The 24,492-nt window shown below is 45.6% G+C and overlaps 1 protein-coding gene across 2 annotated transcripts in view; it reads left to right on the top strand.

Annotated features, from left to right (window-relative positions):
- The window catches only part of kdr (kinase insert domain receptor (a type III receptor tyrosine kinase)), a 49,238-nt gene that overhangs the window by 3,845 nt on the left and 20,901 nt on the right, over nt 1–24,492 (top strand). For both annotated transcript variants that reach the window (XM_084307425.1, XM_084307424.1), the window contains exons 6-18: nt 320–459; nt 1,598–1,781; nt 2,833–2,956; nt 3,064–3,236; nt 3,533–3,689; nt 13,067–13,187; nt 16,093–16,204; nt 16,318–16,662; nt 16,814–16,960; nt 17,057–17,188; nt 19,560–19,666; nt 20,460–20,595; nt 24,220–24,324. In XM_084307425.1, the coding sequence (XP_084163551.1) occupies nt 320–459; nt 1,598–1,781; nt 2,833–2,956; nt 3,064–3,236; nt 3,533–3,689; nt 13,067–13,187; nt 16,093–16,204; nt 16,318–16,662; nt 16,814–16,960; nt 17,057–17,188; nt 19,560–19,666; nt 20,460–20,595; nt 24,220–24,324 (1,983 nt within the window). The remainder of the gene's footprint in view (nt 1–319; nt 460–1,597; nt 1,782–2,832; nt 2,957–3,063; nt 3,237–3,532; nt 3,690–13,066; nt 13,188–16,092; nt 16,205–16,317; nt 16,663–16,813; nt 16,961–17,056; nt 17,189–19,559; nt 19,667–20,459; nt 20,596–24,219; nt 24,325–24,492) is intronic.

Genomic DNA, 24,492 nt, shown 5'->3' with positions numbered 1-24,492 from the left:
TGTGTGTGTGTGTGTGTGTGTGTGTGTGTGTGTGTGTGTGTGTGTGTGTGTGTGTGTGTGTGTGTGTGTGTGTGTGTGTGTGTGTGTGTGTGTGATTAGTGAAGGAGTGAGTGAAGGAGTGAGGGAGTGAGTGATGGAGTGAGTGAGGGAGGGAGGGAGGGAGGGAGGGAGGAGTGAGTGAGTGAGTGAGTGAGTGAGTGAGTGAGTGAGGGAGGGAGGGAGGGAGGGAGTGAGCGAGGGAGGGAGGGAGTGAGGCTGTATTCTCAAGAGAACAATAGCCTGCCTGCTCATGACTGTCTCTCCCCTCCCTTTTCCGCAGGATACAAGATCCATGACCTCACCCTGACCCCCCCGCAAGTGAGGCTGTCTGTGGGGGAGAGGCTGGTGCTCAACTGCACCGCCACCACCGAGCTCAATGTTGGCATCGAATTTGAATGGACACATTCTGGACTGGGCCTGGTCAGTGTCAACGTCACTCTGTGTTTCAGAGAGAGAGAGAGAGAGAGAGAGAGAGAGAGGGAGAGAGAGGAAATTGTGTTTTTTCGATTTTTTGATCGTCATACATACATAAATATAATATAATATAATTTTTTAAAAAGCAATAGGACATTTTTGAAATTCGAGACCCCCTGTCCGTGACCAAGACTAGACCAAAACAAATGTCGGAGACCGAGACGAGACCAAGACTATGATGTTTTAAGAACTACAACACGATAGTCTATATTATTCAAGACAGCAATACCAGAGATACCATTTCTCATTTCCTCCCACTCTCACATAGAATCTCCACTTCCTGCTTTCAGGAATTCTTAAAATCAAATCAAATCAAATCAAATTTATTTGTAAGGCCCGACAACATACTTTAATGTCCCGATGGGCCGGACATGTCTTCTTTAAACAAGTCAAGAATAAACATCACAATAAATCAAGAACAAAACAAAAACACCATGAAATCCAAAATAAAATGTAAAATAAATGCAACACTCCCAGACACGCGAAGGTAAGGAAAAACTCACTAAAAACCTAGCAATAGGAAAAAAGCACCACAGGCAATGTGGAGGGGAGAAACCTTAGAAGGGCCGTTCAAGGGGGGATGTCTTGGATGTCGGTGATAGTGTTACTATAAAACAGGAGAAACATTTGGTATGTATGTACATATATACGTGTAATGAAACACAAATAAGTACATGCAATAGCAACTGGAGTACATAAGAACATTTTGAAAGATTGAAAATAGAGCTGATGACGGATCCATTTGAGGTATGGGGGCGACGTAGAGAGGATCGCAATTACTTTCTACAGGTCAAAGTTCAAAATTGACCAGATGTATTGTTCTGTTCTATTATACTGTTGATTCTGTCCCTTTATAATCCACCTGGATTCCAACCCTGGTTCCCCGCTTAGGAAACCTACCAGTCAGGCAAAGGGGAATCCCGTCCGACCAAGGGAGATATTAGCCTGACTAGGCTTCAGACAGGGCTACTCTGTTTCACCTTCAAAGTTCTCATAGCTCCGAATGACTACCAATGAATGGCTGCTGTTTTTTACGGTGGAGAAAATGACGCGGTGTGTTCCTCACATCTGTCCTCTCTATCAGACTTCAGTGAACGGCTCAGCAGCATCCCACACGACATCTCACAAGAAGAAGTTGTGGAGCTCTCAGGAACTTTCCAACACACTTGTCGTGGAGAACGTGACAGTCAACCACACTGGGGAATATACCTGTTCTGCCTCCAGTGGACTGATGGCCAAAAGCACCTCGGCATATCTGAAGGTCTATGGTAGGTGCATATCTGAAGGTCTATGGTAGGTGCATATCTGAAGGTCTATGGTAGGTGCATATCTGACAACTGGATTTAGATTTGGTCTCCTGCATAGGAAAGCACATTACTGGTTAGCCATTTCTCTGTGTAATAGTATAGCCAGCATGGTGCAATGGAGGGAGAAATGTCCACAGAGTTGTGTAGGTCACAAATGCATAAAAAACATAAAAACTTGCTCGTAAAAGCATTAAAAAGTAGTTGGCGTTTTTAGTTTTGTGAGAATTCTGCCAATATGCGGCCAGATGACTCAGAACTTCACAGGCCTCCTTGTTATGGTAAGGCAAATATATTTGTCAAGTTTGGTGGAAATTAGAGACACTCATTTGAGTATTGAATGTTTGGCCTGATGGTGGCGCTAGAGGAAAGGTGATGGGGTTACCAAAATCAAGAGACTTCTTCTTCTAGGGGTCATAAATGTGCATCGCAAATTTGAAAAGATTAAAATGAAAGGTTTTAATTATCGCGTTAAATCCAGTGTCCCAGACACTGTGTTTCGGGGATAGGGTTTAGTAAAAAATGTACTTTTAATCCAGTCTCTCCTCATCTGACTGCTGTTTTACTCCATGCTACCCCATAGCGTACAAAAAGCTGTTTTTCATTGTATTTGTACAGTGGTTCGTCATTAAACTCCAATGCAATCTGATTTGCACAAGATAAAAAATAAACTAAATGAATGTACTAAATACCTGTATGTCATGTATGTCCCTATGCCATAAATGTCATGTATGTTGTGTATGTCATAAATGTCACTATGAATTGAAAACGGGGGACCCTGATGTAAACAAGACAAACGTCTTTCTCTGGTCTGCATGCCCTTAAAAATTGTGTGTATTGAGCCGTACTGTATTGTACCCATTCTGCAATCTGTTAAATAAAGTTTTCATTCATTCATTCATTCAATGTGAGCCATTCATATATTAATGTTTGAGATACAGATTGTATAGGGTCAACTGGCTTAATGGAGATGAACATAGCTGATGGTTTCTATGTGCTACTGTGATGTTCTCAGAAAAGCCCTTCATTGAGATGAGGGAGCAGGGGCCGAGGGTTCTGGAGGAGAATGTGGCTGAACAGGCGTCCAGATACCTGATCCCCATCAAGTACTCAGCTTACCCAGAGCCCACTGTCAGATGGTAGGCCTATGTCAATAATGTACACATACAGTATGCTCAATTGTTAACATTATCTTTAAACTAAATGTTATTCCCTACATGTAACAGATTGTGATATATCTGTTCAGGTATAAGAATGGCCAGCTCATTCGGAAGGAGCACGAGTACAGAATGAGACCGGGAAAGTACAACCTCACAATCTTTGGCGTCACTGAAAAGGATGCTGGGAATTACACGGTTGTACTGACCAATAAGATCACTAGAGAAGACGTGAGACGCTCCTTTCTGCTGTTGGTCAATGGTATGTCCTGTATATGTATGTACTGTATGTCCTATATATCTCGGTCCTTCTCAATCCTCTATCTGTAGAGATCTGTATATCCATTATGTGTATATCTATATATCACTCATATTTGAATATAATAGATTTTTTAATATCTTATCTTAATTAAGTGACACTATTGAACAATATGTTCCAAAATCTCTGTCAATAGCATCCAGTGATCCCAGAGTTAATCTCAGTTAAAACACAGTTCAGTTGTATTGTCCACATGGTCATGAACCCAGTGTAATAACTCTTGATGTTGCCTCCTGCAGTGCCTCCACACATCATCGAGAAGGAGTTGGCTGTGGACACTGATGTCTACATGTACGGTAGCAGCCCCACCCTCAGGTGCACCGCTCGTGGGATCCCCACCCCAACACGCATCCGGTGGCAGTGGATGTCCAAAGACGACTGTCCAGATGCCTTCCAGTAAGTTGAACCTGCGTGTTTGTTCATGCTTGTGTGTTTATGTGTGTGTTTATGTGTGTTCATGCATGTGTGTTTATGCGTGTATCTTCATGCGTGTGTGTTTATTTATGCGTGTGTGTTCATGCATGTGTGTTTATGCGTGTGTGTGCAATGCTGCTAGCAAGGACTTTTGCTTCATCTCCTTGGATTAATCTTTTACCCAGAATAGAACCATGAGTGCGTGCCACCATGAAAGGCAGCAGTTGAGTTGAGTTGAGTTGAGTTGAGTTGAGTTGAGTTGAGTTCAGCTCAGTTGAGTTCAGTGGGAAACTTGACTTGACTAAAAACAACACAAGTACAAAAAAAACTATCCCAGACATACAATACTACAGAACACAACAACACAATACAAAGCAATATTTAAAGTGCTAGATTACATTGCAGATTGAGCAGAGTTATTGCACAGGGAATGAAAGAGTTTATTCCTATTGTGGTTAAACCAGGGAACACTACATCTACGATTTCTCATACCCAGAGTGAAGGGGGTGATCTATACTGTGGTCTATCTATACAATATATATACCTGGCCTTGCTGAGAACTTGCTGGTCAAAGATAGACAACCGGAGAGTTTGTGGGACACCTATCACCTTACCAGCCACCTTCATAATAGAGCCCAAGTGTTTTTTAATGTTCAGATTACCAAGCAATCATAGAAAAATACCAGATTCAATAAATTACGGGCACTTCACCAAAAGAAACAATGCTGATTTAAACTTCCAAAACAAAACCCAACTACTAAACCGTTTTGCACACATTCATTTAGTTTGAGTAGTAGTTCGAGTAAATTTGTTTGAATATGGCCAGTGCCACCAATGATGTCATCTGGGACATTGAATCCTTGTGTTGTGTTATTACAGCTCAATTAAATGATAAGGTATGATATTGACAATGACCGTTCCAAGATATCTATACTGTTCTACAAAGTTGAAGTTCCTTCTGAAGTCAATGGCCACATTCTTGGTCTTTGTTATATTTAGTTGGAGGAGGACCTCATCACATCATTTGACAAACTCATCTACCACTGGCCCATGCACAGATTTGTCTGTATGGAGCAGGCTTATGATAACTGTATCATCAGCGAATTTCAGGATGTGCCTGTCTTCATGCTGGCTTCTACAGTCATTGGTGTAGATAATGTAGAACAATTATGGCTAAAACATGTGGCTGGATAGCATTGAATGCAGATGAAAAATCCCCAAACAAAAGTCTGGCATGTGTGCTGGGACCCTCTAGGTGTTTATACAGGAAGTTCAGTGATGTGATTGAGCTGTCTTCCACCCTGATCCTTGCTCTGTAGGCAAACTGCATGGGGTCCAGAGCCTCCCCCGCCATTTACAACATTTCCTTCTTTATAGGCCTTTCAAATTAATGATCATCAATGCCACTGGTCTGAGGTCATTTGGCACCTTAGGGGCTCTGCTTTTAGCCACTGGGACAACAGTGGACTCCTTCCATAACCTAGGAACCCTCCTTTGCTCCAGAGACATCCTAAATATATAACAGAACACCTCACAGAGCTGTTCTTCCTGTGATACAATCTCAAGTTTCAAGTTTCTTTAATAGTTGTCATACAGAAGTACAGAATACTTTCATACAAAATGCTTCTTACTGTTACGCTCCAGAGACTGTGCTAGACAAGATAGTATCAAATAACATAGTATAGCATGTAATTTAGAAGAAGAAAACGAGGTCACAGTGTTCGGTATAGACATATGTACAATGTTCTGAGTTACCATATAATATACAATACTATGCAGTGTACTAATGTACAGTACTATATAGTGCAAAGCAGAAATGGGATGAGGTACAGTTTAGGTACAATTTACAGTAAGGTGTATGAGTTGTAGTGCAATCCTTCATCAATAAATATAAAGTGTGGGGAGTGGGTGCTACAGTGTGTTTGTTTAAAGTGGGTGTGTGCTATAAAGTGTGTGGAGTGGGTGCTACAGTGTGTCTGTTTAAAGTGGGTGTGTGCGTGTGGATGTGTGTGCTATGTGCGTTTGGTGGTTGTTGTTGTGTAGTGTTCATTGTTCGTTTAGCAGTCTGATGGCCTGGGGATAGAAGCTTCTTCTGAGTCTTTCTGTGCTCGCCTTGAGACTCCGGTATCGCTTGCCTGACCGCAGCAGTTCAAAGAGGCAGTTGTTCGGGTGACTGGAGTCTTTAATGATTCTCTTAGCCTTGCCCATGCAACGCTTGTTGTAAATGTTCTGGAGGGTGGGGAGCCCCCCTCCAATTGTGCGTTCGGCTGAACGTGTCACTCTTTGTAGTCTGCTTCGGTCTTGTGCAGTGCTATTCCCAAACCAGGAGGTGATGTTGCCAGTCAAGATGCTCTCTATTGTACATGAGTAGAAGTTCTTAAGGATCTTCTGACTGACTTGGAACTTCCTTAGGCGCCTGAGGAAGTAGAGGCGTTGTCGTGCCTTCTTCACAACACTGTCAATGTGTGTGGTCCATGTCAAGTCCTCGGATATGTAGGCTCCGAGGTACTTAAAGCTGTTGACTCTCTCAACCGGTGCCCCGTCGATGCTGAGGGGGCTGTAGTCCTTGACCCCCGACCTCCTGAAGTCCACTATCATCTCCTTTGTTTAGCTGACGTTCAGGGAGAGGCTGTTTTCCTGGCACCATCCCGCCAGGACCTTGACCTCTTCCAGGTAGGCCCTCTCGTCGTTGGCAGAGATCAGGCCCACCACCACTGTGTCGTCAGCAAATTTGATGATTGTATTGCTACTCCGCTGAGCCACACAGTCGTGTGTGTACAGGGAGTAGAGGAGGGGACTCAGAACACAGCCCTGGGGGGCCCCTATGTTGAGGGTGATGGATGAGGAGGTGCAGTTGCCTGCTCTCACCACCTGGGGTCTGCCAGTCAGGAAGTCCAAGACCCACTGGCAGAGGTCATAGTTCAAGCCCAGGTCCCTGAGCTTGGCTATGAGTATGGAGGGGACTATGGTATTGAATGCCGAGCTGTAGTCGATGAATAGCATTCTCACATAGTTCCCCTGCCTCTTGTCCAGGTGTGATGCTGCTGTGTGCAGCACATGGGCTATGGCGTCCTCCGTGGACCTGTTGGGGCGGTATGCAAATTGCAGGGGGTCCATGTTGATGGGGAGGGAGGAGCAGATGTAGCCCTTTACTAGCTTCTCAAAGCACTTCATGGCTATGGAGGTGAGAGCTACAGGGCGGTAGTCGTTGAGGCAAGCAGGCTTGGATTTTTTGGGTACAGGGATAATAGTGGACTTCTTCAGGCAGGTGGGGATGACAGCCTGTTCTAAGGACAGGTTAAATATGTCAGTGAATACCGGGGCTAGTTGGTCGGCACAGACTTTTAGGACGCGGCCGGGGATGCCGTCCGGACCTGCTGCCTTCCTGATATTCACTTTTTTAAAGGTCCGCCTCACCTCGTGCTCTGTTACCCTGAACACTGAGTCTCCATCAGCAGCAGACCCCCCCCCCCCCCCCCATTGCCGTGGCTTGTGGGCTGGTGTTGTTATTACCAGCATCAAACCTCGCATAGAAGGTATTGAGGTCATTTGCTAAGGAGATGTCACTGTTCAGTTTGAGGGAGGCGCCTTTGTAGTCTGTCATCGTTTTGAGCCCCTGCCACATAGCTCTAGAGTCAGCTTGTTCAAACTGGAGTTCAATTTTATCCCTGTAGCGCCGTTTGGCCTCTGTCACTGTCCTCCTTACGTTGTATCGCGCCACCTTGTGGTCATTCATGTTGCCTGCCACTAGGCCGTCGTTGTATGCTTTGGTGCGCTCTCTCAGAGCTTCACGGACGGATTTGTCTACCCAGGGTTTTTGATTTGGGTAAACTCTCATTTTGGTAGTGGGGATTGTTTCTTCCACCAAAGTACAAACATAGTCCAGCACTGTCTCCGTGTAGACATTAATGTTATCTGTGTCGCGGAACACGTTCCAGTCTGTGCAGTCAAACGCAGCCTGGAGTGTCTCCTCTGACGTCAAATCCCATTTCTGCACCTCTCGCGAGACTACGGGAGTGCTTTTGATTCTCTGTTTGTACTTTGGTGAAAGGAAAATGGACGCGTGATCTGATTTACCAAAGCCACTATCAGAATGAGCCTTGTAGCCACCTTTAAATTGCGTGTAACAGTGATCTAGGATGTTACCGCCTCTGGTGTTGCAAGTCACATGCTGATAGAAGTCAGGTAATACCTTTCTCAGATTGGCGCTATTGAAATCACCCAGCACTAAAATGGCGGCGTTAACGTTCGCCGCTTGTATTCTATTTACCTCGTCGTGGAGTCTGGAGAGCGCGATGTTGTTACTGGCTTGCGGTGGCAATCTGCCCCTGGACTTTAATTTGTGTTGTTTTTCTGAAATACTGCCTGGACATCATGAGCACAGGGTTCCCACAGACATTGCAAAGTGACGTTCAAGGACTTTTAAGTACTTTTCCAAGCACTATTTTTCATTTTCAAGGATGTCACTCGAAGGATACAATTCACTTTTAAATGCTGTTTTTTTTAAGCATCTTCTTCTTCTTAAGCCTGCTTGCCAGCTAGAGCAAGCTAGAGCATCACACGCGAAGAAATGAGGAAAAGCAGTTGGAGTGCGCGAGACATCGACTCGTCAGATTTGATTAAAAACAGAAAAAAAAAATGTCTTGATTCAGAACAATTTTATCATGGATGAACAAAACATTCAATGCGAATGGTTGATTTGAATTTAAAATACTTTTTAAGCACCTTGTTAAAAAATTGGCTGTTTTCAAGGAATTCAATTTTTTTTTTAAATCAAGCACTTTAAGCACTTCAAGGACCTTGTGCGAACCCTGTGAGCATCAAACAGTGTGCCTGACTTAGCCAAATCAAAAGGACACACTTTATTGGGCAGTATTTCTGAGGAGCTTGTTCAACTTTGCGCATGTGTGTGTCTGTGTGTGAGTTTCTGCACGTGTGTGTGTGTGTGTGTGTGTGTGTGTGTGTGTGTGTGTGTGTGTGTGTGTGTGTGTGTGTGTGTGTGTGTGTGTGTGTGTGTGTGTGTGTGTGTGTGTGTGTGTGTGTGTGTGTGTGTGTGTGTGTGTGTGTGTGTGTGTGTGTGTGTGTGTGTGTGTGTGTGTGTGTGTGTGTGTGTGTGTGTGTGTGTGTGTGTGTGTGTGTGTGTGTGTGTGTGTGTGTGTGTGTGTGTGTGTGTGTGTGTGTGTGTGTGTGTGTGTGTGTGTGTGTGTGTGTGTGTGTGTGTGTGTGTGTGTGTGTGTGTGTGTGTGTGTGTGTGTGTGTGTGTGTGTGTGTGTGTGTGTGTGTGTGTGTGTGTGTGTGTGTGTGTGTGTGTGTGTGTGTGTGAACCCTCCCAGTGTATGCAGGCAGGGTTCCTCAGATGCTCATTGTCAACAGGTTGTTGACGTAGGGGAGGAGCAGCGGTGTTCGTGATGTTGATGAAAACACAAGCGGAGACAATGAGGGCGACCTGTGACCTGATGCAGATCAGCGGATGTGATTCATGTTCTACACAATGTGCATTTTTAGAAAAGAAACAAGAAAAAATATATATCAGATATTATGGAGACCGAGCTTTTCTTTGTATGTTAAATGTCCAACCTGTGACGATGTTGTAGCACTGGTTACATTATACTGTACATGCACAGGAATTCCATTCTTAACCCGGCTACTCAAGCAACCTGATATTTGATTGACGCATGTAAACTTCACAGTTATAACCTGACTACAGTAACCCGGGTACACTCGTATTCGGATTATGAGAATCCTGGTTAAGATGCCTAGGTTTTTCCGATACTAAAAGGGAACTAAGCCCAATTTAAGAATTCACAGGGTTCTGTGCCACAGTTGCATGTGGTTGGGCCACTAAGATAACCCGATCTGCTTAGGGCTTCCTTGGAACGGCCAACACCTGAGCGGAGTCCGTTCAGGCACTTCCATTTTGCCCAGTTGTTATCTCCTGGTGGGAGGGCTTCGGCAGGGGGGATGAGCATAGTCGAGCTGTGTGGGTGGTTGGACAGCTTTTCCTTCCACATTTTAAGGAGGGCTTCGGATGATGTTGTCTCCAGTGGAGCAGTGCTGGTCAGGAAACATCTCTGTAATTTTAATCGACTAGGGGCAGGTACATGGCCATGTAGGGGGTGCCTCTCATCTGTGGCTTGCCTGCACCGCTCTGTCCTGCTGGCTACCGCTCTTCTGATGTCTGGAGGGGCGATACCTGCCAGGATGTACAGGTCGTTGGTGTTAGTGGGCTTCAGGCACCCAGTAATACATCTGCAGCTCTCGTTAAGAGCGGAGTTTCAGAACTGAGAACACTACTATAGAATAAAGCTCAATGTGGGTCGACTAAATGAGTCTCCCATTCATTGTCAATGGAGCAGCCCCAGGCTCATTATATCTGATGACATCACACGTTTGAATCTTACTTCTCTGGTGTCTGGCTTTAGGAGAGAATAGCTCACTTAGTATTGATTCGAACATTCCTAGGTTATGGAAATATCATCATAACATAACATTAAATGGGTTAATGTGGCATAATCTGTGCAAACTCATTTATATTTCATATACATGATCTCATTGCTGAGGAGAATAATAATAATAATAATAATAATAATAATAATAATAATAATAATAATAATAATAATAATAATAATAATAATAATAATAATAATAATAATAATAATAATAATATCACCATCATCATGTCTTTCCTATGTATTAAAAGTAACATGCTATTGCTCAGAGGCAGATGGTAGCTGGTGGAGCATCTTTCCGTGCTCTTTTGGTAGAATGGTGGACTGTGAGTGGGGCACCGCAGGTGGTCAGGATTATTCTGTGAATTAAATGTAACGATGGATCCATTGATACAAGGCCTGATTCCACGTGACAGCTAAATAGGAATTCTACTGGACTTTGAAGCTGTACAAGCTGTTTACAATTTTCATCTTTGCAAAACCTTTGAAATTTTTTAATGTACTTTGAACATTCTAAAACCAATTCCTAAAAAACACACGAATATTCCAAAGTTAAAATGATTAGTAGCTCACGGAACGGCTCTCAATATGTACAATCAAATCGAATCAACATCAAATATACACTGCTACTTATTACTATCAGCAAAGTGCTTTGCATCAGCTGTCCATGAAATTGTACCGTCTGTCTCCATTGTTCCCTCGTCCGTCGTTGAGTGGTGTGATTAGCAGTGGCGCTGAATCGGTCGGGAGCTGCGTGACTGCTACAGACTCCCGGGTACACTGTGTGTCACTTGGTGTGTCACTTGGTAACTGCGTACGGACTCTCGGGTACACGGTGTGTCACTTGGTGACTGCGTACGGACTCCCGGGTACATGGTGTGTCACTTGGTGTGTCACTTGGTAACTGCGTACGGACTCTCGGGTACACGGTGTGTCACTTGGTGACTGCGTACGGACTCTCGGTACACGGTGTGTCACTTGGTGACTGCGTACGGACTCTCGGTACACGGTGTGTCACTTGGTAACTGCGTACGGACTCTCGGGTACACGGTGTGTCACTTGGTGACTGCGTACGGACTCTCGGTACACGGTGTGTCACTTGGTGACTGCGTACGGACTCTCGGGTACACGGTGTGTCACTTGGTGACTGCGTACGGACTCTCGGTACACGGTGTGTCACTTGGTGACTGCGTACGGACTCTCGGGTACACGGTGTGTCACTTGGTGACTGCGTACGGACTCTCGGTACACGGTGTGTCACTTGGTAACTGCGTACGGACTCTCGGGTACACGGTGTGTCACTTGGTGACTGCGTACGCCGTACGGACTCTCGGGTACACGGTGTGTCACTTGGTGACTGCGTACGGACTCCCGGGTACACGGTGTGTCACTTGGCAGCATTGATTACGCAATGACCACCTCAGGTATGCGGTGACTTGAAGGCTGTTGATAGAAAGGGGGCCAGACCAGACCATCGCTGTGGCCTTATCTTCAGTCGGCACATAGGAGTGCTTCCTCTACCCTTCCTGTTGTTCCTGCTGTGCTCTCTATCCAAAAGGCCTTCTTCCTGACGAGGCTTCTTCTCTGCCTGCGCGGCTTCCTGCCGTCATTAATTATCCCATCTCTCTTTTTTCCCCCTTCACGCAGTTTCCCGTTCTCTCATTTGTTTGGTGTGATGATATACAGATCAACATTACAGTAGTGTATTTCTTTGAGTTTTAAATAAAGCTGGTTCAATAACAGTGTGTGTGTGTGTGCATGCATGTGTGTCTGTGTTTATGTATTTGTGTTTATGCGAGTGTGTATGTGTGTGTGTTTAGTTTATTAGGATCCCCAATTACCTACAGCATTGCAATAGCTATTCTTCCTGGGGTTCACAAAAAACCTACATTGTGACCTTGCAACATAAGTTAACACTACTAGTACACACACAGACACACAGACATAATACCTACATCATAGCATGACATTACAATTAAACAGGACAAAGAGCTAGTACACACACACACACACACACACACACACACACACACACACACACACACACACACACACACACACACACACACACAGGGCTGTAGCTCCAGATTCTGGGCCCCATGAAAGAATGTATTTGTAGGCCCCCAGTGAATGCGAGCGAGCGTAAGCGCGCGAGCGGAATTTTCTTTTGGCAATTTTTTTATTGATGAAAACGCATAATATGGTTTTTACCTATACATTCGAATCGGCAGTTCAGCACCTGCACTGTTGGTGGATGAGCCTAGTAAAGGATGTCGCATTGCGTTCATCTTCAATGAATGGACCAATACAATAGTCTACCAAAGCCCCCCCTCTCTCTATATATATCACACACACACACACACACACACACACACACACACACACACACACACACACACACACACACACACACACACACACACACACACACACACACACACACTTCAGAAACAAACATAGTATCAATGAGAGCATCAATCATACACCCCAGTGCTGGGCCATTGGAATCATCCTAAGCTACCCCCCCCCCAGCTACGCCCCTGCACACACACACACACAGCTGTTTCAGAACTACACAAGAGGCAACGCTCCTCTTAAAGGGGCAGCACTCCAACAAATGCAACCTCCTCTATTTAACAAACTATGGCACCCTTATAGCTATGTGATGTCAATCATATTAACAGAAATATGGATTAAAAAAACATATGATTCCAATATCAAATCAAAGCAATCTCTTTGTCAGTTGTATTGCATTTTCTAGGGTGCGATATGAGCACATGTGTGTGTTGAGAGAGAAGAGATGGTATGATTCTGCTGTACTGTGCTTACATCAGAGTACTGTGGTAGCTATTGTACATTGATACAGTACCTTGAGTTTCAGTTTGACTCTATTTCTCTTTTTGTCTCCAGGTCCAGGTTGAGGACGACTGGGTTCAGTCTAGAGGACTGTGATAAATGGAAGGACATCAGCAACAGCACCGGCCAGAACCCTATTGATCCAATTACCAGTGATACTGATCACCTGCAAAAGGTATACTTTCCTCTTGACAGCGACACAACCACCTTAAAGCAACACAACAACCTTAAAAGAACACAGCAACACAACCCCCTTAAAGGAACACGGCAACATTATGGGAAATGCGCTTACCGTCTTCTACAGAGTCAGACAAGGAGATAGATACCAATTTCTTCTCTGTGTGTTCAGTAGAAAGCTATCCGTCTGCAAGCTAGCCTAGTTTAGCACAAATGGATGGATGTGGATATGGATCAGTTAGCCTAGCTCTTGGCCAAAAACACCTCTCCCGGAGTTTTAAGATAGGCTAGCTGATCCGTAACATACCTTGCACTGTTCTCACTAGGGCTGTCAGAATTAATTTCAATATTCAAATTTCAATAAAAATTCCAAACTGCCAGTAAAATATAAAAAAAAAAACAGTATTGATAAGACTGAAAACACATCACTGATTTTTGTCCCTTTTTCGTGATTTTAGAAAAATTTGCCTGCAATGCAAGCCAATAAATGGGTGTTACAAAGCACAGCCCAATGCCTGATGATCTTTTTCCTTTTGGTACAACCCATGATAGAAAATACATCAAACAATGGATTTGTTACTAAGCATTTTACGCCTGCTTCGATGCAGTAATAATATGTAAATTGTATCGTTCATTTCATAAAAATGTGCCTCATTTCAGCCTGTTCATATTCAAATGTGGGCCCTAGTTCTCACCATCTCAAACAATCAACCAATAGCAGAAAATAACGTCTGGACACTTCTTATACCTTAACCACTAACTCTATACCTTCTAGACATTTTGACCTGATGTGGATCTTCATCAGGTCAATCTCAGACCAGGAACCGACAACACACCAATGAGATTCCAATACCTACGAGATCACTTATCTTTTTTTGATATTTTTCCTCCGTTTTTCTCCCATCCCAATGTTAGTCGTTATCAGTGTTGGGCAAGTTACTTTTAAAAAGTAACTAGTTACAGTTACTAGTTACTTCTTCCAAAAAGTAACTAAATTACTTACTCAGTTACAAATTATAAAAGTAACTAGTTACTTCAGAAAGTAACTATTGCGTTACTTTCAAGTAACCTTTTTACATAAACAACATACACAAATCTAAACTATTTTAATGTTGCTGTGGGACAAAGTGAGACTAGCCTCCAATCAAATGCCATGTATGTCGATATTATAATTACTATGTTTCTATAGTGGATCATACAAATACAAACACAATAGATGTTTTGGAACTTTTGATATGTATTGCCCCTCAACAGGCCACAACTGGGCAACATTAAATTATGCTTGTTAAGCACTATACCAAAAATAAATAACAAATATATACTGATTGATTGAACATTTTAATTAACAGATTGCAGAATGGGTACAGTACAGTACAGCTCAATACACACAATTGTTAAGGGGATGCAGATCAGAGAAGGACTTTCGTCTTGTTTACATCAGGGTTCCCCATTTTCAATTCATGACATTTATGACATACACAACATACAGATATAAGAATCTAATCTAATCATCTAAACAAATCTAATCATGACATTTAAGACATGCATGACATACAGATATATATATCTCTGACTCTGAGCACCTGAAGACTCTGCTATTAAACCAGGAAGTGCAACACTATGTCAGCAGATTCCTGGATTTTACATCTTTTTGAGTGCCTGGATCGACTCTCTTCTCTGAACTATGTCAGCAGAGTAGAGCCTCCACTACTGCAGTGCCCTGCGCTGCAACACAACTAACACAAGAGTGAACGTTGACTGCTCGCTTGTGTTCAATCATAGACAGTAACGCGCCGCATTTTTTGGCAGTAACGGTAACAGCGTTATTAAGATTACTCGTTACTGGGGCGGCTACGTGGCGCAGTGGGCAAGGCGCTCGCAACGAATGCTGGAGACTGGGCTCGAACAGGATGCCTCCTGTTCGAGCCCCGCTCTCCACATTGCTTTCAGTTTAGCTGGTCGTCCACAGTAATACACATTGGCCGTATTACGGGGAGGGAAACTGAAGGGTGGGGATAGGGCGTTGTGGACAGCGACTCCTACAGGTCGGTTGGTGCGCCTGCGCAGTAGAATCAAGAAGCGACGGGGGCGGGGCCCCTCCAAAGCCCAGACCCCCGACGCTGAAAGATCGAGCCGCGCAGGTGAAAAGATGCGACGGCTGTTACCTCGAGTATCGGAGGGGACTTGTGCTATGTATGACTTAGTCCACATTGCAGCCGGCTTGTGGGAGGCAAGAAACAACGTTCGAAGACAGGGGAGGGTTGAATTGGACGATATGAAAATTGGGATGGGAGAAAAATAGAAAATGGGAGAAAAAGTGGATAAAAAAAAAAAAGATTACTCGTTACTGAAAAAACTAACGCCGTTATTTATAACGCCGTTATTCCCATCACTGGTCGTTATGCCAATTCCCAATCCCCTTCCTGGTTGCTGCGCACCTACCCCCTACAGTTGGTCTGGGAGAGTGGAGGCTATCACATACTTCCTCCGACATATGTGTAGCCAATCAACCGCTTCTTTTCACCTGGCAGTGCGGACTCTCACTGAGAGGGTGTAACGTGTGGAAGGATCACACTACCCCCCTTAGATCCTTTTCCTCGCTGAGCAGGCGCCCCGACCGAACTGTAAGAGTCGCTGTTTACAACAACCAGGACCCACCCACCGGCTTTCCCACCCTCTAACACTGCCAATTGTGTTAGTACGACGACCGGCCAAGCCGGAAGCAACGCAGAGAGCTGGGCTCGATACCAGTATCTCCTGCGTTGGTGGTGAGCGCCTTGCCCACTGCGCCACCCAGCCGCCCCCTACGAGATCACTTATGATGTTAGGAGTGAAGAGTTTCTTACTCTGCATGTAGAGCACTGGAACGTGTTTTTTAATGACTGTCTGATGCATTTCCACAGAAAACCGTGAGTTCCTTGAAGATTCAGAAAGCAGAGGTCCATGCCCTCTACAGATGCCTGGCTGCCAACAAAGCAGGAGAGGACTCACGTGTCATCCTTTTCCATGTGACACGTAAGCAGCACTATACTATATTTGTTCTACATAGTTGGAGTTTTAATTATTATTGCGAGAGGAAGATTCTTGTGTTTTACGTGTGTTGTGCATCTCCATCTATCTGCTCCTAGGTGGCCTGGAGTTGAGTGTGTCACCATCCCGGGAGCCCTTAGAGGAGGACCAGGTGGTTCTCAAATGTAAAGCGGACAGGCTGATCTATGGGAACCTGGCCTGGTTCCGTCTGACCAACGTCTCCAACTCGGAGCATCTCCCGACGGCGCAGCCCTGTCGCTCCTTGTCTCTGCCCCCCCTGCCCTTGTCCCAGGCCGTGCTGATGGGCCTGCAGGGCGCCAACATGAGCCTGGAGCTGCTCCTGCCCAACGCGTCCCGTCAGGACGAAGGCTTGTACGCCTGCCAGGTGAGGAGCCTCAAGACCGGGGAGAGGACCTGCCTGCTACGCCGCCTCTCTCTCAGAGGTAGAACCACCTGCTGGAGAAAGAAAACAACTCCTCAATTATCTCATTCACTTTGTCTGCTGTCATGGAAACGATCTCTCCCAGGTATTGCTTTATGTTTCAGAGGAATGACGCCTGATGCCTGTGTTGTCATTTTCTTGTATTTCTTTAGCTCTTGTGCCTGCGTGGATCGTGAATAATATGACCGACCAGAAAGTGAATGTGAGCGCCACAACCGTACTCTTCTGTGATGCTGCTGGAACGCCCAGCCCGATCGTGGTGTGGACCAAGAACAACCGCACGGTGGTGGAGGGCTCAGGTGAGAACGCTGTTCGCTGGCGGCAGCCATTCCATTGACTGCTTGTTTGTCTCCATCGTCAACTGGCTACTAAAACACAACATGGATGGTTTTCAGGCGTGATTCTGGGCCATCTGAACCGGACTCTGACCATTCAGCGGGTGAAGAAAGAGGACAGCGGTCTGTACACCTGTACGGCCTGCAACGGCCGCGGCTGTGACACCTCACAGGCCCTCCTAACTACTGAAGGTCAGTCACTGCCCCCGTAATGGACACCAGATCATAGTGACGCAGTGTCGAATTCTGCAGAGGTTCCTGTTTACCGATATGGTAAGAAATAGTCACGTGTTTCGTCAAAGAGAAAACTTGCCAATGAAAACCTCCTGAGTGTCACGCCGAACGGACGGTGTATTTATAACCTTTATAGCCTCGCAGTGTCTGATTCACATCGCGACCACAAACACTTTTGATATCAAAGATGAAGCGTAATAATAACTCGACTTCCGCTGGGCAGGAAGCCGGCTCTGTTCGCGCACATCCTCCTGGGAGTTTCTAAATACGAAACAATGTGTAGGCCGCGGGACAAAGGGAGAGGCCAGCCCTGCCCCAGCTCCAGCCCCTGACGCCCCAATTTCCCGCCATGTTCTGTACAGAACACGGAGACCCAGCGACTAACAAACAAAACGTGCTAACTAGGAGAAGGGCCTACGTGACTTGTCCCCCGCCACCGGTCCTGTCACCCAGTCAGTTCCTAGGATTTCTCAGGCGCCAGCCAGCAAATAATAACAAGGAAAGACAGATTGTACTGTACAGCACGCGGCACTAATGAGGGGCACTAACGAGGAGTCCCCTTCACATGGGGGAAGAATACAAGAACAGAGAGAGAGAGAGAGTAAATAGAGGGGGAGTGAGCGAGTGAGAGTGAAAAATAGACCCCTTTCTTGTCAGCATCATCTTAAAAAAACTAAAAACATTTTTATTAACTTAAAAACAGGGTAGGTTCTCTGAGCACGGATGCTCTTTTTCTGCCATGCCCTGCCTCACATTCACACAGTTGCATACATTCACACCTGGGAGCTGCCCAGTACAACCACAGTCTGACACTGTTGACCACTGAGCAACTCCACTGGAGCAGTTGGGAGTTAAGTGCCTTGCTCAAGGGCACTTCAGCGGTTGGTATTAGCGACAGTTACCCATTCACTTCCCTGCCCAGATTTTCCCTGTCACTTTGCGGGATCAAACCGGCGACCTTCTGATCACGAGCCTGCTTCTCTAACCTTCAGGCCACCGCTGCCCCAAACCTTGTAGGCAAAACTCTAACTTCCGAAAACAAACGGCACGTGCATCGTTAGGGGAGCGACTCCGGGGACTCACTCACACACCACCACGGCGGACATTTTCCAAGTTGATCTTGGCAGCGGTCACTCTCGCCGACTCCTGAGCGTTTGTTATGACTAGATAAAATACAGGCCACATTCCAAAAGACATCACCCTCCAACACAAACACAACACACACACATATACATGCACACATATACACGCACACATATACACGCACAGATATACACGCACATATACACACACACACACACACACATATATATACACACGCACATATACACACACAAGCCAGAAACAACCGTTTCCTGAAGTCATCGTCCTGACGCCGTATCAAACGCTGCCAAGATACGTCATAGAAAGAGTATGCTGTGTTCCACATTCCAGACTGACTGTGTTATGTTGTTAACTGGAGAATATACAGGTGAGTAATAATTTTTTAAGGGGAGCGCCACTCAATTTTAAACATTTGTGACGCCATTAATGTATATGGTGCTCCATAGGAAATGAAGGGGAGATTTTGTCTGATTTTGTCAAGTCAAAACTCGTCCTAACTAATTATTCCAACTTCGCATTGTGTTTTTGAAGGGATCGACATAAAGCTCAAAGAGTCTTGACAAAAGCTGGTGGGGTGAAAAAAACACAAGCCACTGCTGAAATACAGTATACAATTACCCCTTTTCTCTCCAAAGTCTCTTTTCAAATCCTTCAGTCGGCAATGCTCAGTGCTGCCTCCATTGGTCGCTCACTGTCCCAGAAAACCACAGAAGAACATCTCGGCTGAAGGATTTGCAAAGAGACTTCGGAGAAAATTATTATAATAATAATAATAATAATAATAATAATAATAATAATAATAATAATAATAATAATAATAATAATAATAATAATAATAATAATAATAATAATAATAAAGGGCATTTTTTTTTCTCAAATCTTTTTTTTATTTTCCTTTTTTTACACAACAAGCAAAACACAATACAATAATACAATAATACATAAGACACCACAATACAATACAATTGTAGTGTACAATTTACTTAACCCTCGGAATCCGCTGCAGTTTGTTATAGACCTTACTGTATGGGTGGCCCCAGTGGGAATGTACAACTTTACTGCACACATATATGGTGTTCATCTGGTTCCCCTTTAATCTTGTTTGCCGTGGAAGACCAAAGTGGGTTGTGTGAATTGACACATCTCAAACCCACCCGTTTTTCATGATCCTCCAATCACAATCCAGGTCAACTGAATGATGTTTTGGTATCTTTTCATCCCACAGGAGCAGAGGAGAAGACCAACGTGGAGCTGATTGTTCCTATTGGCTCGGTGGTCATTGCCATGTTCTTCTGGCTGCTCATAGTCTTCGTCATCCGTGGGAGAAAGAGGGTAAGGACTTCCTCATCCGTTCCTCTCTGTGCCACACCTCTCTTTCCTTAATTTCTGCTTCATTAAGCCACAGAGTATGATGAATTAAGAACAATCACACGTGTGCACACACAAACACACACACACGCACACACACACGCACACAAACACACACACACACATGCACACACACATGCACACACACACACACACACACACACCCCCCTCTGGTTTGGTGAGTCTGGAGTCTTGAAATGGTCCTGTCCTGATTTTTCGTGTATTTTCACATACACAAGGTACACACACACACACACACACACACACACACACACACACACACACACACACACACACACACACACACACACACACACACACACACACACACACACACACACACACACACTGATCAGAACTGACTGACCTGGCCCCTCCCCCTTTGTATTCAGCACTTTCTGCTCCCACAAGTCACGTACACAACACAACACTGGCCTGGCCCCCATTACGATGGACCAGTACAGTCTCATGCAAGCAAACACTACTATAGACGATCGCTGTACAGAATAGGGGCCACTGCCACGGAGATGAATAGTAGGTTAATGACCTAACGCATCAGCTCATTTTGGTCTCTCATACTCACTCACTCTCTCTGTTCCCCCTCTCTGTCTCCTCTCTCTTTCTCTTTCTGTCTGTCTGCCCGTCTCCCTCTCCTCTCTTTCTGTCGCTCCCCCTCTCTTTCACACATTCTCTCTCTCTCTCTGTCCCTCACTCTTCCCCTGGCCCTTTCTCTGCCCCCCCCCCCCCCCCCTCTCAGCCGAACCGTGGGGATCTAAAGACAGGCTATCTGTCCATCATCCTGGACTCTGAGGACATGCCAATGGACGAGCAGTGTGAGAGGCTCACTTATGACGCCAACAAGTGGGAGTTCCCTCGGGACAGGCTGAAGCTAGGTGAGACGTTAGCAGAATACAGACATTGTATTCATTAACCGTCTGTAGTGTGGTAGTGAAATGGTTAACCTTCTGTAGTGTGGTAGTGAAAGGGTTAAAAAAATTCGTGTGGCAGTGTTTTTTTTTTTTTTTTTCCTCCTTTTTCCTCCGATTTTCTCCCATCCCAATGTTAGTCGTTATGCCAATTCCCAATCCCCTTCCTGGTCGCGTGTACCACTTCCGCAACGCATTTGATCTCCGGGGTTGGCCTGATTGGCCGAGATGGCCACGTGACGCGCGTGGCACGCCCCCGCGGCAGCCGCAGCGGCAAGCGCGCTACTGCTGGAGTTCACTTCGCCTTTCACATCGCTGCCGTTGGCGAAAGCAGGATGAGAGAGCGTAGATTTAGCTGTGTATCATTTAATCATTTAACATTTGAAAGGCATACATTGTTGATTTGTTGTCATACAGAAGTACAGAATACTTTTATCCAAAATGCTTCTTACTGTTACACTGTTAGAGACTGTGCTAGACAAATGAATGACTAATTCGGTAACTAACGTAACTAATAACGTTAGTAAGCACTGCTTATATGCTTATTATGTCTGCGGGGTACAGTAAACGTTTCTCCCGGTACATTCTGAAGAGCACACCGCTGTATGTTGGAGAACCAGCGGTCTTCCGCTCATCCTCACTCGAGTGAGAGCAAAGCCGTGCACAGCTCAGCCCTGTGTGAGACGCGAGCAGGAAGGAGGAGATGGGAGTCCTTCCAATCGGAATATGTTGTTTCTTTACACATATGTTGGATTATGAATATGTCTTTATAGCTATGCTGCCAGGCTGGTCCGCGACCCTCCGTGCTGCGATCACCAGCGGGGAGAATATGCTCACGCGAGCGGCATCGCTGAGCTCTGGTGACTGTCTTATTGGGGCTTATGCCGAGAAGCAGTAACACAACATTGCAACTGTTGTGTTACTGCTTTCTGACCGAATTAGTCATTCATTTGTAGCTATAAAGACATAATATTCATAATCCAACATATGTGTAAAGAAACAACATATTCCGATTGGAAGGACTCCCATCTCCTCCTTCCTGCTCGCGTCTCACACAGGGCTGAGCTGTGCACGGCTTTGCTCTCACTCGAGTGAGGAGGAGCGGAAGACCGCTGGTTCTCCAACATACAGCGGTGTGCTCTTCAGAATGTACCGGGAGAAACGTTTACTGTACCCCGCAGACATAATAAGCATATAAGCAGTGCTTACTAACGTTATTAGTTACGTTATTTCTGACCGAATTAGTCATTAATTTGTCTAGCACAGTCTCTAACAGTGTAACAGTAAGAAGCATTTTGGATAAAAGTATTCTGTACTTCTGTATGACAACAATGTATGCCTTTCAAATGTTAAATGATAAATGATTAAATGATACACAGCGAAATCTACGCTCTCTCATCCTGCTTTCGCCAACGGCAGCGATGTGAAAGGCGAAGTGAACTCCAACAGTAGCGCGCGTGCCACGCGCGTCACGTGGCCGTCGCGGCCAATCAGGCCAACCCCGGAAATCAAATGCGTTGCGGAAGTGGTACACGCTTCCTGGTCGCTGCGCACTTACCCCCCACAGTCGGTCTGGGAGAGTGGAGGCTATCACGTGCTTCCTCCGACACACGTCTAGCCAATCAACCGCTTCTTTTCACCTGGCAGCGCAGACTCTCACTGAGAGGGTATAACATGTGGAAGGATCACACTACCCCCCTTAGATCCTATCCGCGCTGAGCAGGCGCCCCGACCGAACTGTAGGAGTCGCTGTTTACAACGACCCGGACCCACCCCGCCAGCTTTCCCACCCTCTAATACAGCCAATTGTATTAGTGTGAACGGCCAGCCAAGCTGGTGACAACGCCGGAGCTGTGATCTGGATTCGAACAGGCGAATCCAGCGTCTCCGGTGTTGGTGACGAACGCAATCTCCGCTACGCCACCTGACCGCCTGAAAGGGTTAACATTCTATATTGTCGCAGTGAAAGGGTTAACCCTTTGGTAGTGTGGTAGTGAAATGGTTAAATATGTGGTGTTTCGGGGGGCTGGAGTGCGTGCTGTGCCCTCTCACAATGTTGCCTTCAGGTCAGTTGAGTTCTGTGGTTCAAGTCTGGCTCATGCCATCCCTTCTCCCCCATAGTTATTGTCTCCTTGGTATACCATCATAACAGAAGTTCCATACACGAGATAAATACATAAATATGTTGGTCTCTCATACTCTCTCTCTACCTTTTTCTCTCTCCCTACCTCTCTCTCTCTCTCCCTCTCTCTCTCTATCTCTCTCTCTCCATATATATATGAAACATGATAAGATAAGATAAGATAAGATAAGATATTCCTTTATTGATCCCCTTGGGGAAATTCAGGCATCATAGCAGCATGGGGGGGAGGGGGGGAGGGGTACAGGTAGTAAAACAACACAGTATACAGGTAGTAAAAGACAACACAGGCAGTGTAAACAATTTGATCAATATGGTCAATATAATTTACTATCTGACTAGCTGAGGAATATTCACATTATTCACAGTGTCACATGAGGTGCAGTATGCAAGAGGTAGTGTTATAATAATTTACTATCTACTGAGTATACATTAATCAAAGTACCAGGGTAGTCTACTTTGTCCCCCTTGGGTTCCTATAAGTCCCAGGTCAATGTCTGGTAGCAGTCGCTGTCGCTGCCCCCTGTTGTGGGGCCTGGAGGCTGCTAGTCGCTGCCCACTGTTGTGGAGCCTGATGGCCGCTGGTATGAAGGACTGTCCGAGGCGGTTAGTTGAGTGTCGGGGGGGGATGAGTCTGTGGCTGAACGAGCTTCTCATCTTGACTAGCTCGTCGTAGAGGGGGTGGTAGGGGTTCTCCATGATGGCATCCAGCTTCCTTATCATCCCCCTCTCTACCATCACCTCAAGTCTAGGTAGCTCGACTCCCACCACGGAGCTAGCCTTCCTCACCAGCTTGTTGAGCTTGTTGGTGTCCCTTGAGTTGATGTAGCCTCCCCAGCATGCCACAGCATAGAAGAGGATGCTGGCCACAACAGACTGGTAAAAAGACTGCAGCAGTTTGTTGCACACATTGAAGGACCTGAGTCTCCTCAGGAAGAACAGCCTGCTCTGTCCCTTCCTGTAGAGGGCCTCTGTGTTGTCCGACCAGTCCAGTTTATTGTTCAGGTGTACCCCAAGGAACTTGTATGAGTCCACCATCTCCACATCCACCCCTCGGATGGAGATGGGAATCGGGGGGGGCCTCTTCTTGCCCCTCCGGAAGTCCACCACCAGCTCCTTGGTCTTACTGGTGTTGAGTTGGAGGTGGTTGCTGTCGCTCCACCCCACGAAGCTCTCCACCAGGGCTCTGTACTCCTCCTCATCATCGTCGGTGATGTAGCTTACGATGGAGGAGTCGTCTGAGAACTTCTGCAGGTGGCACCCGCTGGAGTTGCGGCAGAAGTCTGAGGTGTAGAGGGTGAAGAGGAAGGGTGACAGCACAGTTCCCTGGGGGGCGCCGGTGTTGCTCACCAGTACGTCAGACTGGTGATCAGTAATGGTTACTAGGAATGTAGCGAGAGCTTTACACCCATTATAAATGTTTACATCATTATATATGCTGTGTTTTAAAGGCGACCCACTGGGACGAGGAGCATTTGGACAAGTGGTGGAAGCAGCAGCCTTTGGCATAGAAAAGGCCACCACATGCACCACTGTTGCAGTCAAGATGCTTAAGGGTAAGTGCATTTTCACACACACACACCAATATCCAATAATCCAATATCCAATAATCAATCTATGTGAAATGCCCACACATTTTTTCATACAAGCCTAATTTAACAGATGAGGCTCAGCGTCCATCTTCTTTTTACAACTCTTCTTTAGAGCCTGGTTCTGTTACAAAG

This window comes from Notolepis coatsorum (assembly GCF_963971535.1).
Source record: "Notolepis coatsorum genome assembly, chromosome: 2".
Taxonomy (NCBI): Eukaryota; Metazoa; Chordata; class Actinopteri; order Aulopiformes; family Paralepididae; genus Notolepis; species Notolepis coatsorum.
The sequence above is the reverse complement of the archived record's forward strand: the minus strand, read 5'-3'. Positions and strand labels throughout refer to the sequence as shown.